The sequence below is a fragment of the Leptosomus discolor genome, chromosome Z (genome assembly GCF_034619465.1).
Source record: "Leptosomus discolor isolate bLepDis1 chromosome Z, bLepDis1.hap2, whole genome shotgun sequence".
Lineage (NCBI taxonomy): Eukaryota > Metazoa > Chordata > Aves > Leptosomiformes > Leptosomidae > Leptosomus > Leptosomus discolor.
This window is the reverse complement of record NC_141419.1, coordinates 23,310,423-23,325,146: the sequence shown is the minus strand read 5'-3', so window position 1 is coordinate 23,325,146 and position 14,724 is coordinate 23,310,423. Positions and strand designations below refer to the sequence as shown.

Here is a 14,724-nt window from a genome sequence, read left to right as displayed (position 1 = left end):
ACGGCACCGTAAAGCCACCCATGGACCAATCAACTGAACAGTAAGACATTAAGGAAATCAATTGATTGTCATATGGCATCTTGAGTCTCCTAACTGAAAACTCACTTTAAGATAGGAAATCCCATGGAAATGTCCATGTTTTTTCAGACATGATTCTGCTGCAAATCCACCCATTTTTCCCTTTGCTTATTCAAATCAGTCACGTGCTTCCTCAATTTCAACAGGAGAGCAAAACAGAAGAAAGAAAATGAAGGCATATTCAGTTTGCTATGGTACCAGGGAGATGAGAAAACTCATTCTGTACCTTAATAAAGCCATTCTCAAGCTGTGGTGGTTCTCCACAGGACACTGGGTGGCATGTGGGCAAACTGCCACTCCAATTGCCAGTGGCCTCACAGGTCCGCTTCTTCTCTCCCTTGATGTAGAATCCCTTGTTGCAGCTGTAAGCCACCACTGCTCCGAAGCTGTAGTTGGCCCCACTGGCATAGCCATTGCTAATGTGGGGAGGCTCTCCGCAGCGAACAGGGATGCACTGGATGCTCAAAGGAGAAGGATTCCACTGGCCACCTCGAAGGCACTCAATCTTGGCTGAAGTGTTCAGAACAAAGCCTTCCATGCACTTGAAGCTCACAATGGAGCCAGCTGCAAATCTGGCTTTACTAATGGACTCCAGAATGCTGTAGGCCACAGTGGATGGTTTTTCACAGAAATCAGCTATGCAGTGGGGCATCTCCCTGCCCTCTGGAGGCACCCACTTCCCTTCTGCATTGCAAAGCAGCTGGGAGTTATCAGCCAGGCTGTAGCCATCTGAGCAGAAGTAGTAAGCTATATCACCAAAGAGGCGGTGGCCACTCTCTGGTGATGCATTTTCCACATGGGGTGGTTCATCACAGGATACTGCCAGGCACTGCTGGTGGCTCACGCTCCACTCACCGCTGGCTAAGCATTCTATGGTTGCAGGGCCAACTAACGTGTAACTGTGGATAAGGAAACCACATAGGAAGTAAAAAAAGACAAGCATTGTCAAACGCTACCTACAGTTTCCTGAAGTCCCAAGTTTGCTCACTAGCACCTTGGAAGAACAGGATCCTTTACAAAAGCTATGACCAACATCAAAATGAAAATCTTAAAGCCTACAAGTCCATGGATGGGGTATCACAATGAGGGATATCCTAGCATGCCTTGTGTATATTCCTTCTCTCTCGTCTGTCCATCTGATTACAACTCCATTTTGGTTGAAACTACTACAACAAACCTAGTATCGTGCTGCGACAGTCCATACAGTCCTCAAAGAAATGATCCCATCGTGAAATTCTTCCCCTTTAGCAGAATTGAATGGAAAAGAAAGACATGAAAAGCCCATAAAGGCCTTGTGGGTTTCTGTATCAGCCCTATCAGTCTACTTTCACACTTGCAAGCAATAAGAAACTCCTTGTTGACTTACACAGAGATCCTTTTGCCAATAACGCATATAGCAATTTTGTAGCAACTCTTTCCTTAAAAAACACTGTAAAAATTGTTTTAAAAGCCAATAAAACAAATTAATGCTGAAGAGAAAAAAAAAAAGTCTTACAATTAAATTCTACTGCACGATTACTGTTAGTGTAGTTGTATTTCTCTAATCTGTTTCTGGGATTCATGACAGGCACTACTCCATACTGCTCATCACCCCACTTAAAACCCTGCTGCTTAAACATGCAACAATAGAATCACAGTACCTGTGACTACATACTTCCTCAGTTTTGACATATCTGTGGTGTGCTCTTACTGAAAGCAAAGAAACAATAACTACTGCAAAATTCCCAGTGACTCTTTCCAGCTGCAGGCTGGAAACTGGCTATTCAGATTCTGATGGCAACATCTGTATAAGTGCTTTGTCTTGTTTGCTGGATTTGTTTTCAAAGCCTCATGACTGGACTCCAGAAAAAGAGCCTATTATGTGCCAATTTTTAATATGATCCACTCTATTCGTTGTCACAGACAGCTGTGACCCTCTTTAAATGCTGCTACCCTACCCCATTTAAAATGTTTGCACAGGAAAGAGAAGCAGCTTTTAAAATCATGGTACAGTCAAGAAAACAGAATAAGGATGCTTTGCTTCAATTACATTTCAAATACTACTGCAAAGCCAGTTTATAAGAAATACACTGGCTTATCAAACTACCTTTTTACAAGAAGGAGTAGAAAATCCTCTAGTCACTTAGGGCCTGGTCTGGCAAAAGCTCTGCATACCTGCTCTGCCTTTTGGACAGAACAATTTCAAGAAATTCAGTGGGACTGCTCACAGGCTGTAAAGATAAGACATGTGCAAAGGTTCTGGCAGGATAAGACTCCAGCATTACATTCATGCGTGACATCATCAAAATGGAGCCTCATCTCTGGTGACATGTGGTATGAAAAGGTCACTATGCTGAGTAGATGGAAATCAAAGAAAAATAATGCAGCTCAATAAATGAGGAGTCAGAGCTTTAAGGAAGCAGAATTTCAACACCAGAACAGACAGTTCTCAAAACACACCGAACATCTTTCTTCTAGCCTGAAGAGACATAGGGAATTCTTTATGATCAGGGCCTTGAGTATACCACAGAAGTACTAGTTCTGTAGCAACTCCAAGGGACAGGGCTTCCTATTGAATTGGTCTATCATTCCCATGACTCCTCCATTCTCCTATTCCAGAGTGTATTCAGCTGCTGTGAAACTACTTAGCTACTTTAAGAAATGCCTGTGTCCTGTACTAACTTGACAGCCCACAAAAAAAATCTCCATCATGTTCAATTTCCAGAGAGTTAAGACAAGAGCAGTAAAAATGACTTAGTCTGCTGTTATAAAGGACCTGTGAAGCAGTGCACCAGTTTTATCCGTCCTATTAGTCCAGTAGTGCTAATCTACATACCCTTCCTTACACGTGTAAGAGACCGTGTTTCCAAAAGTGAAGTTATTTCCATTGATGACTGCATCTTTGATGGCAGGAGGGGATCCGCAAGAGACAATATTGCAAGCTGGAGGTGTGCTGTTCCAGTTCCCTGAAGATGCACAGACAAGTACAGAAGGTCCCTGAAGGCTGAGACACAAAGATCATTATTTGCCATTTCAGTCCAGGTGAGGAACAGAGAGCGGAAGAGGTGCTTTGCTTCTCACTGACTTCCAGGCCCCACCGAAACCAAGGGGAGTCTCTCACTGACTTCAGTAGAGGCCAGAATCTCACCCTCTGTTCATGAGAAAGCACTGCTGATGCTGTCAAAAAAGCTGGTCTTCAGATTATTCTGAAGAGAGACCTAGTGGAATTCATGTGGGGCCTCAATGCACTGTGCAGACACACACGTAACTTTTGCTGTAGCTTTGTCCATCTTTGAGCCACAAAAGAAAGTCACGAGATGTTTAAATATTTACTTAAGCTTAAAGATCTACTTGTATGCCATCAACACTATGCCAATCTTCAGACTTGCCAAGTATGCCTCAGTCTGAGACATGATTCGCTCAAGGACTTAGACACTATCTTCACTCAGAAAACTGAAGGAAATGCTCCAGCTTGGGTTTGTTTACAAAAAGGCATTCAGTTCCTTGAGGAGGTAAAGGAATTTACTTGAGTGAAGGGGATTTGAAGTTGATGGTATTTTTTTGTTTCTTTACCTGAAGAAACAGCAATGCATTGGTATAAAAGGTGTGACACGCTTGTCTAAGCAGAGGTATTCAACACCACCTGGAGATGCCCTGGGTGAACCTCTTGGCCTCCAGCTGCTCTGTCAGCTGCTATGGCTTCCCAGTCACAACTGAGAGCCCTACACAGGTGTGCCCGATTCCCTGCAATTTAATCTCAAATAGTATTAGACCCACATGTTTAGTTGACTGAAATGAGGTCATGAGAACAACACTGACCTGTAAAGCCCATACAGATATGGCACAGACCCTTGTCAGAGCAGTGGGTTCTGCCTACTTGTGGCAATACATTTAAGGCAAAAAGAGCATAAGAGATATTTGAAGGAAGAGATCAGGTCTACACGTAAGTCCAGAAATAATGCATAAGAGGGACACTGTTTGGGAGGGCTTCCCCTGGAGTGGTGACCATAGGAGAAAGGAATTTTCTCATCAAGCTATGCTAGACAGGTAAAGGGAAAGAGTTACAACTGATGTGGTATTTGCTGCCTATATGTCCTAAGTCTATGGTCAAAAACCTCACTGACAATGGTAAAAACTCTGCCTGGTTTAGTGGGGTACAGATAAGCCCACACTGTGGATCTACAGCTTACTACTACACTGGACTGCAGCTGAGGTATCCATTTGTATTAACACAATTAAAACATTCATCAAATGAGAACACCTCACCTGCCTGCCTGCATCTGGACTAGGGAATGCTTGCAGGAAAATACAGAAAAAGTTCAGACTTAAACAGGTCCATACGAGACCACTTACATCAGAGTAAATCTGCTAGAGGTACAGGCAGGTATCAGCCAAGGCAGAAACTTGCACTTAAAGCCATATCCTTGGATATAGCATTACTGTATTAATTTTTAATTGCTGCATATTAAAAATGTGTTTCAAATTTAACTGCTTACTAACGTAAAACAGAATGAAAGCCTAGAAAAAGTAATTACTACAAAGAGTTCAAGGAGTAAAGTAGGAAATTCCAGAAGGTTCTTTCACCAAAGGCATTGTAAAACAATAGCAAAAATAATATCGGGTATGTGCCAAAGCTGTAGGGGTATGATAATCTTTAAATACAAATCAGAACTTTCAAAAATAATTACAACTATTTTTCTGAATATTCAAAATATATCTTTGAGCTTAATGGTAAAATGAAAGCATTGCGCATATATACAGCAAATCCTGAATGACCTTCTTCAACTGCTCCAATTTAGATGAAATACAGAAAGTACCTTCAAGATATAAAGAAATCTTAAATTCTATTTCCATATTTTATCTTTCTGAGCAACGATCCCAGCTTTGTCTCTTTCAGACAGAAGTTAGACCTTCTAGCAAGCACACCGCCTGCATTTGGCTCAGAAACATTCCTGCATTTACCTGTATCCATTGTCACAGGTGTATGATACAGAGGAAAGGTAGGTCGTGCCACCGAGTGTGTATTTTCCATTGCTGATATCCTGTGGGCTAGGACAAGTCACCAATTCACAGGAGGGGGGAGGATGATTCCAAATGCCACTAGCAAGGCACAGAATTTCCTTTTCACCCACTAAGTTGTATCCATCATTGCATCTGAGTTAGAAGAAAAGAAGTGCTATCAAACACAGAGCCTTTTATGCACAACGTAATCAGCCATGCCTTTTCTCTCTTCATCCACACCTGCATACACCGTCTTTCTCTGCAGGCCACAGACAGGGAGTACGGGAGTGAACATTCAGTTCTGCTAGTGAATAGCCACAGCTATAACCAAATGTCTTTCCATTACTTTAATCCCATCTTGCTTCTCTCCTTCATTTCAACCACACTCTCAATTCAGCCATACTCTCATTTGTTGCCAGATTCTCAATCAATTATTAATACATCACTTCAAACATATTGAATTCCTACCTGTACACCACCTTATTGTGGTATGTAAAATTTGAGCCCCAAATGGCACTGTTCTCTGGAATAACTGGACTACCACAGGATATAGCTTTAAAAAGATCACAAGGATAAACAGGATCACAAGAGAGGTTGATACAACACAAATAAAATAAGAACAGCAAATCAGGATTGGCTTTGTTTTCTCTAAATAGGTTTGAAAAGCTGTAAAGCCCTAGGTAACACCGGGTTCTTGACTAAGCTGTAACTGACATTTAGGGCTCTTTATGTGACTACACCTTACTGAGAAATTGGACTAAATGGATATAGGTAGTTGGAACTGCTCTACAAACAACACACTTGACTGTCAAGAGGACTTCATATCCACCCCTCCCTGGACAAAGTAGTTGTTTTATTGACATTGTCTTTGTCACCCCTTCATTTTACCCTACTGCTTCACCTCATCAGTCCCGGTTTTCTAAAAAAACAACCTCTGCAATTACATTATGCATATGTACATGCACCAGCCTGTCCTCTCTGGTTGCTTTTTACCTGCTGAAACACAGTTAATGATCATTAAGACATTAAGTTCCCAGAAGTTCCTTGCAAAATGAGGCTGGGTGGAGAAGAACGACACTTTTAATGCTTGCATTAAAATAAGATGAGTCTACGCCTTTGACGCTTTGGAGAATCTGCATGAGAGAGTATCACTATGAATATGACAACTGTTGGAAAAGCCTCAGCTGGTGCTTACACCTCTTACGACAACAGAGACTTTGACACTGAGACCCAGGTCTGCTAGGAGAGGGTTCCATTAGCTTCGTGGCCTCTAAAGCTCTACTACCTTCCCCCTTCTATCTCTCTAAAAGTACACATTACAATATGCATTCTTTCCAGGGACCACACCTTCACAATAAGGTATGGGGTGGCTCCACTCTCCAGACTCCATGCATGTAAGTTTAGTCACTCCTGTCAGCTGAAACCCTTCTTTACAGGAAAATGTTACTTCACTGCCAACACTGTAAGTGCTCCCATATAAATGGCCATGCTCTGGATTTCCTGGATTACGGCACTTCACTGGTTCTGAGGAGGAAGAGAGAAACGATCAACAACATAACTAAGTACCAAGGTTTATAAACAAGTTGCAGGAGATAGCCTTGGGAATTTTCTGAAAGTAGCAAGACAGAGCACGTGGAAAACACTCCTAAGTAGTTTATAGCCTTACCAGCTTTTCTCTGTTGTGTACGGAAGTGACAGCCACTTAGGACTCATGCAAGTAAGCTAATCTTGGTATAGAAAAACCTTCTGTGACTGGTTTTGCATTCATTGCCAGAAGCAAACATATCTCGTAGTCATTTTTCCCTCTGTGAAGGAAAGCCCATTCCAGCACATCCAGCCCTGAACATGAAATCAGCTCAGCTACCTTTTATCCCAACCTATGCTACTGTCTTGTCGTTTTCATGCAGTTACCTTGCCTAATGTTTCCAAAGGCAGCTCAAGCCCTACTCAGATACCTATATTCAAATATTTCTTCACTGCACAGCTCTGCTCTGAGAAGTGACACAGTGTGCCGTGCAGTCTTCCCAGGTCTTCAGCATAAATGCTCCATATTCAAGAGAACTTTGCATGTGTGCATGTCTCAGACCAGAATCCCAATGACAGCCATCTCCATGGGGAGAGGTGAGTTCTCAAGAAACAAAAGGAGACACTTCATCACAGCCTCATTCAGGCCCAAGTGACCTGGAGATGACAGCATTGCTGCCCCGTCCCTCCCTAGATATCAATTACTGGCAACTGTTTTCCACTGTGGGAGGCAGGATACTGGCACTATACAGAACCTTGGAAAGGCTAGCCTGATGTTTTTCTTTCTCATACCTGCACATTTTTTACCATCTCCTGTGTAAGGAGGGATGCAAGTGCAAACATAGGATCCATTTGTGTTGAGACAAGATGCATGCTCATCGCAGTCTGACCCAACAGCGCATTCATCAACATCTACAAAAAAGAAACACAAAAAAGTATTGCTAGGGTGGTATTTGTAATAAGCACCTGCTTTAAATTTCTGTCTCGCTACTTGTCAAGAGGAATCGCTTTAATTAGTACAATTAAAAATCACTTACTTCAATCACATTTTTGATGCACTAGTAAAAATATTTAATATTTAAATTAATACTTATGCTTTCTATATAATATACTATACAGTATTTTGAAATGTGAGAAAATCCTATTATACTTCAGTCAATAATTCCACGAAAACTATCTAGTTTCCAAGTAGGAAAAGAACAGATGGGTTAAGTCATATGCTGTTACTACTACTTTGGACAGACACTACGAGTGAGGACTCCTACATTAAACACTTGCTTGGGAAATTCTCTATATCTCAAACTTCTCACCTGAAGGCAGGAAAACTTAGCCAAGAGGGAAAACACCTTGAACATAAAAGATATTTAGAGTCCCATCTTTGCAGAAGAGAATTGTATCAGACTAGGAGTGAGAAGAGCCTGCAGTTGCTGGAAAAGTTCAAATTAGTTCAAAATATATGTTATTATAATTAACTATTTTTATGATAGTAATGTCTAAAAATGCCAACTGATGATTTATGCTCCATGTGGCTTGGTACTGTAGTGCAAAAAAAATCCCTCACTCCTCCAAAATATTTCATATCAGCTTTCAAATCCTAACTGTACAGAAGCGTTCTTGGCATGTAAACAACGAGTCATAAATTGCAAAGGGTCAGTTTCGAAGTATCTAACCCAAAAATGCTGTATCAGGGATTATTCTTTATACAAATCAGACTGTTAGAACAATTCCTCATTTAGAAGCCTTGCTACAGGACAACTGTTGAACTAGGTATACCATGCGGACATACAGCTGGAATTTTTTGCCCATTTTGAGGCAAAAAAGCAATTTTATCAAAAAAGGAACAAAATGTACTGAATTGGTGTGTTTATTCTTTGCTACTGAATGAGTCTGGCCAGTGTGAAAAGAACGCAACAATGTTCTGAACAGAAAAGGAGTTTCTGTTTGACATGCAGGATAAAAACTGCACATTAAAATCAAAACAGTTGCCAATTACACAAGCATCAGGAGAATGCAAAGTGCTACCACAGCAGAACTGGAACGACTGCTCCTCCTGTAACGTCTAGTAAGGCAAGGAAGAGTGGAAGGACACTATGTAACACAGCTAAAGGAATGCACCAGGGCATAGGGGTCCCAGGCTTTGTTAGCACCTGCCTGGAGCATGAAACAGATAGGTAAAGGGCGGGTCAGGGTGCCAAAGCCACTCGTTTTTATTTTCCCCTTAGTCTACTTTGCTTTATGAGAGACAAGGCAAGCTGGAAGGTGCAGCCCAGGGCTTTTCCTTCTCAACATCATGATTCTTACGGCAAAGATATTGAACTATTTGGACAGCCTTGCAGCATCAGCTCTGAGCCTGCTCATCTTTAGGCCTTGGTATAAAGTGCAAAGGAGAAAAGCAAAGAGTGGAACAACAGACTGGGTGGTCAGTTTGGAGGTTCTTGAAGGAGTCCTCATAGACAGGATGCTATGAAACCAGATGGATCCTACTCCAAAGTGAATTTTGGCAGACTAAAAGACTGCTGACTTTCCTTCTGCTCATCTTGACTGAAAAAACTATGTGCTATACCCACATAAAATTAAGAGTCAAATCAAACACAAATCTTGCCAGGTTGTTACCCTACAACTCCCATGTCAGGCATGACTAAGACAGCAGCAATCCAAGCACAGCTAGCTAGTGGATTCCAGCTGGGATCTGCTGGAGACATGGTCCTACAATGAAAGTCACATGCAGTCCTCCGTACACGTACACAGGACAATGCTGGTGTCTCACCTTTCAGCTCCTGTGGCTGCACCCGGTACACCAGACCCAGCTGACCAGGAAGTAAGTTACAGTGCGGCAACTATGTGAACTGTGTCCCTAAGCGCGCTCCCAGCCCTCTCAATGCTGCAGCTGCTTGCCAACAGGCATGTGGGACTGACCAATAAACCCCCACAATGAAAGAAGGCTTAGGGGAGATGGCCAAAGGTGATCTGCTGACGAAGCTCAGGGAAACATGCGGGGTGTGACTGACTACTGCTGTTACAAAGAAACTGACAACACAAGGGGACAGGAAGGTGGCTTTTGTTTTAGGTAAACAGCTATCAACAGTTGAGTGGATCAACTGGTGGTGTAAATGCTTCTCCCTGAGTTCATTAAAAGAGTGCAAATATCTCCCGGGCAGGGTGGAGTGGGAATTGAATACATGGCTCAGGCCAACATAGAGTATAAAACCCAGACAACTAGCAATGGACTTGAGCTGGCTTCAACCCACTTATTCATTCCCAGATACTGGGGCTGCCCAGTATCATGACAGTGAGCATATTACAAGGACTGGTCATGGGAAATGCGCTGGTATTGTGATTGAACTGTGTATCGCAATTGCTATATTTTGCTAAGTGTAACTTGCATTTGTCTCGTGTTACGCACTACATTTTGTATCACTCTGCTAAATCAAAAATCCTGTGCAGCATCAACTACTCGTCAAATTGTCAAGTAAGTACATTTGATATTAAACATTACAACCTCCACATGTGGAACATCTAAAAGAACTTGGTCAGACAGCATGGGACACTGACAGCATCCTCAAGCACAGGGAAATACACAGATTAAAAGCAGAGAATGCAAGGACTCCACAGCTAAATGAACGTGGAAGGAGAGAGGCTGGGAGTGCAACGCAGGCTTATTAAGTATAGGGTGTGGGGCACACAAGAGGACTGACAGAGAAAGGTGCCAGAATGTAGTTTTGGTTTCATGTAATGCTGAGCGTAGTATTTCAGAAATGTGAGTATTTTGGAGTGTGATCACAATTTCAGAATGAAATCCCATCCAAACCCAAGGGCACAGGAGAAATGCAAGATTGCCAGCCCACACAGCCATGTATATGGCACATCTCACCAAGGCAAGATGGTGAAATGCTGTTCCAGCTCCCATTGTCCAGGCACAACATTCTGGAGTCGCCCAACAAATAGTAGCCATTGTTGCAGTGATAGGTAACGGTACTGCCAGCAAAAAAGTCCTCAGCTGAATAAAATCCATTTTCTAAGGGTGGAGGCACTCCGCAGCTGATCCCTGCAACATAAGTGAAAAGAGGCACACACATTAGCAGAGCAGACACAGAGCAAAGAATAATTCCACATGAGAGGCACCACCAGAGATTTTTTCTCTATAACTGTGGAATCCCGTCTGCAGGAGGGCCCAGACATTTTACAAGGTAGCTAATTGAGTCCAGGTCTGGTGGAGGGTCTTGTTTTGTGGGCACTTGTCAGTCAAGAGACTGGGAAGAACTCTCCAGCTCTTGCTGTTGTGCTAGCTCTGGATGAGACATCCGTGACTAAGATCTGAGCAGATGCACTTCAGTCACAGGACATTTCCCCTGATAATCAATGATCCTTGATCGGTTTTAAGAAAAAAGGAAAAGTCGGTTTGCTTCCACTTTTCCTTCACTGAAAAAGAAGCTCCATGTTACTGTGTTTGAATACTGCAAAACTAGCTAAGATTACTGCTAAGAGGTTACAGTACTGGTCTGAGATCAGGGAGCACATGAACAACAGAGAGATTGGAACTGACCTCACATACAACCTTGTGTGTCACTTTGACTTTCACTATAGTAAATAAGCCCTTCTGATCCCAGCTGTGCCAGCAGAAGGCATCCCTGTACCTGCCTGTCAGAGGTTGCTATTTATTCTAGCAGAGCTGCTTCTGTGCATCTTCATTTCAACCGAGACGACATGAACTTATTCCAACAGCTACACAGCTCATCTTTGTAACTACATGGATTGTAGCAACTCCTTTCTCCCCAGTCACGTGCAAGGATCACACAGTAAGACACTGTGAAGTGTTTAGAGCCCATGGTAATGGAATCCAAGCACTTTGCTGTAGAGGGATAGAATTGAGGAGCCTGTAAAAAGACTGTTAGGGGATGGGGACCTGTGGTTTCGGGGATCTTTGGTAGCAGGAAGAGGTAAAGGATCCTGGTGGGTGAAGGTGGTGATTACAATGAGCCTGAATCAGTCAGTAGAAGAACCTTTTCTGTAAAACACCTTCCAGTATAAAACCTGTAGTTCTTTATGCGGGAAATAGCTATCTTCAGCTCATTTTCATTCATCAGGTACTTGGGGAACAGGCTGAGAAAGGCCAGTGGGAGAGTCTGGCCCTCATTCACTCAGCATGTTTGTAGTATGTCAACCCTGCTCTGAGCTCTGTGCTCAACAGGGAAAACTGCCTGGCCCAATACCGAGAAATCAGATGACAACATTAACAGGATTGTGGTGGCTTGTCACTGATAACACACCAAGAAAGAGAAAAGCTGTCTCTGCCAGTGAACTTATGCTCTGCCCAGCAGGACTTGCTTTTGACTCAATTCTCACATGCACGCAATTATTTAGGCAGAAGAGGAAACAGATCCCGGATTTGTGCTATGAACAACTGTATAAAGAGGAAGACAAGAAAATCACATCGAATCTGAATCAAACGATTTTTAAGGTATTTGACAATACGTGTCAGTGTCAGTACACTTCTGGAGCTAACTTAATATTCTGCTTAAAACAAAAATATAGTCAGCTGCAGTCACACATGCAGTCACAGTGGAGGAGAACCAAAGGAAAGGAGAAGGCAGGAGCAGGAAAAGCAGGAACCAAAGAACCTCGGTAACCTGAAGTATACAGCCCAGTTTCTTAGATGAAATCCTGTATGTCTTGGAGCACTTCTGAGTCCTGAGAGAAATATCTGCTGCCTTTAAAGAAATTACTCTATAACATACTAATGCCAAGGCTGTTACTTCAAACCAAACATTCTCAGTGATACTTAAAAATCACAGAGATATTCTAGCACTTCCTGCGTATCTTCCACACTGCTGATGCCACTAAGGAGGAAAGTTCAGAGTATCAGATTGCTGACGCAAATAGACTCTTTTCTGCCATGGGCATTGGAAACTGACTGAAAAAGGTGGCAGAATCTGATCGTGGTGTAGTTCCTGCTCAATAAAACATGAGTTTAGTTTTAAGCATATATGTATATGCTGTAATATGGATGGATTCAAGTGCATCACAGCTACAGGGATAAACAGGCCATGAATAGTGATAGGGTCCAAATAAAAGTTAGGGTTTCCTAATCCTACCAGCCCACTGAGACAACTCACTTTCACAGCGGGGAAAAGGCCGTGTCCACTGTCCCAGGTTAAGGCAGTGTTGAACAGAGTTTCCCACTATCTGGAAGCCTGGGTCACAGGAAAGGCTCACTTTTGACCCTGGCTTTAAATCAGCAGAAGAGGCCCGCAGATGTGGTATGGATCCTTGCAAAGATGGACAGTCTGTGGACAAAATATATGCATACAGTAAGAGATACAGCTATTGCTGAAGCAAGTAAATTTGTTATCTGATTCTTTAATCTTGTATAAATTTATCCAGGAGAACACTTTGGGAAGTGTTATGTATGCTACATCCTATACATCCTGCTTCAGTTCAAAGGGTTTTGAGAATCATCAACATATAACATCAAAAAAGGAATCTGCAGGAAAAGAGGTGAGGAGGCAGTAGGTATTTTAATATCATCCAACTATTTTTAGAATAACAGACAAGAAAAACTGACTCAACACCATCTTCACTGTCTCCCTATCTTGATTCAGGAAGCAATAAATCTCTGTCAGGGATTCCAATGAACTTCTGTTACAAAACCCTGGAATTCGAGGAACGCAACACTGAATGTTCTAAATGTCAAATTATCAAAATAATTTATTCAAGGTTAGTAGGGCAAAGGCTGCAAGCTAGCATATTTGACCTCATAAAAAAGTCTTAGAGTATTGTTCATAAAAAAAGGGTTCTAGGAAATAAAAGTTCTAACCAGCACAAAATATACTCTTGTAATCTATCTTCACTCTTCCAACAACTCCTGGCAGGAAATCTGGCCAGGCTAGCACATTGCCTTTTTGGAGATCTTCTGGACAGGACGTAGCCAGAGATTTTACCTATGGATTTAAAACAGTTGATTAGGTGCTGTTTAAGGACCATGTAGGAAAAGAATGTAAAAAAAAGTATTTTTTCTATGACTGCATGCAACACTAGAACAAATAATTGAATAAGAGATATTTACCCTTTCTAGCACAAGAGGTTTCTGGCTGAACTACTTGTTATTCCATACTTACAAGCAAGCTAGCTGTGGACAGGCATGTACTGAGGCAATCCCTGAAGGAATACTTGTCATACAAGCAAAGTATAAAACATAGTTCTTGAAACACAATTGTGTTTGTTAGCGTGAAAGAAAAACGTATTTATGTCACAGAAAAAGGCAGATAGAGAATGCAACCTGAAGAGAAAACTTGATGTATTTGCAGAAAAATGTCCAATAGGAGCCAAAAGGAACTTAATGTTGAAGATCTGCATTCTGCAAACTATGCTACCACTGCACCATGTTTAAGGAACAGAAACACAAAAAGCAGCAGTTTAATAAAGCAATTTATTGTTTCCAGGACTTGAGTTTCGTGAATTCAATGCACTAAGCTCTTCAAAACACTGCAGGCAAGGCCTACCCACATCAATACTAACAGCAGTATTGGCATTGACATCAACCAAAGCAGGACAGGGCCATAACTAGCCATGTACTGGAACAGGAATTATGTAGGCAAACTAAGGACAGGAATAAAAAAGGAACACACTGTTAGATCAACAGTAGACTAATATCTTGAGAGCAGATGTAGTCAAATATCTTTGATGCAAAAGTTTTCCATTTAAAACATAACTCCTTTAATGGCACCACTAGTGGTTTCTTTTGCATTCTTAATACAAGAAAGTGAAATGCCAGTGGGAATCCTTCAGCTGTTTCAGTACTGTATTTTAATGTTAAAAAAATTTATTTCAATAAGGTAAAAATATTTCTACTTCTTCACTGTGACTCTGAGAATCTCCTAAACATAGTAACATCATTATATTTCTGTCTGGCCACCAACAGAAGGAACCTGGGGACCACAACCTCAGAATGCGTAGCACTTTTACGCTATTCAGACACCAGTGTAATTTACATGCAATAGTAAGTATACGCAGACAGACTGTTAGTGATGGGATTGACATAAATATTCCATAGTGGTCCCTTGGAAAGAGCTCAGATGTCCTGACACCAACAGTTGTAAAAAAAGAAGGCTCTCTAGTTCCATTGGATGCTCAGGGAGATTTCTG

General features: G+C 41.9%; 1 protein-coding gene across 1 annotated transcript in view; it reads right to left on the bottom strand.

Annotated features, from left to right (window-relative positions):
• Positions 1–14,724, bottom strand: part of SVEP1 (sushi, von Willebrand factor type A, EGF and pentraxin domain containing 1) — a 132,593-nt gene that overhangs the window by 30,934 nt on the left and 86,935 nt on the right. Inside the window, exons 29-37 of the mRNA XM_086480302.1 lie at positions 13,397–13,520; positions 12,696–12,866; positions 10,454–10,627; positions 7,375–7,494; positions 6,406–6,582; positions 5,527–5,611; positions 5,020–5,211; positions 2,894–3,061; positions 305–977 (exon numbers count right to left, since the gene is read on the bottom strand). Of these exons, the coding sequence (XP_086336428.1) occupies positions 305–977; positions 2,894–3,061; positions 5,020–5,211; positions 5,527–5,611; positions 6,406–6,582; positions 7,375–7,494; positions 10,454–10,627; positions 12,696–12,866; positions 13,397–13,520 (1,884 nt within the window). The remainder of the gene's footprint in view (positions 1–304; positions 978–2,893; positions 3,062–5,019; positions 5,212–5,526; positions 5,612–6,405; positions 6,583–7,374; positions 7,495–10,453; positions 10,628–12,695; positions 12,867–13,396; positions 13,521–14,724) is intronic.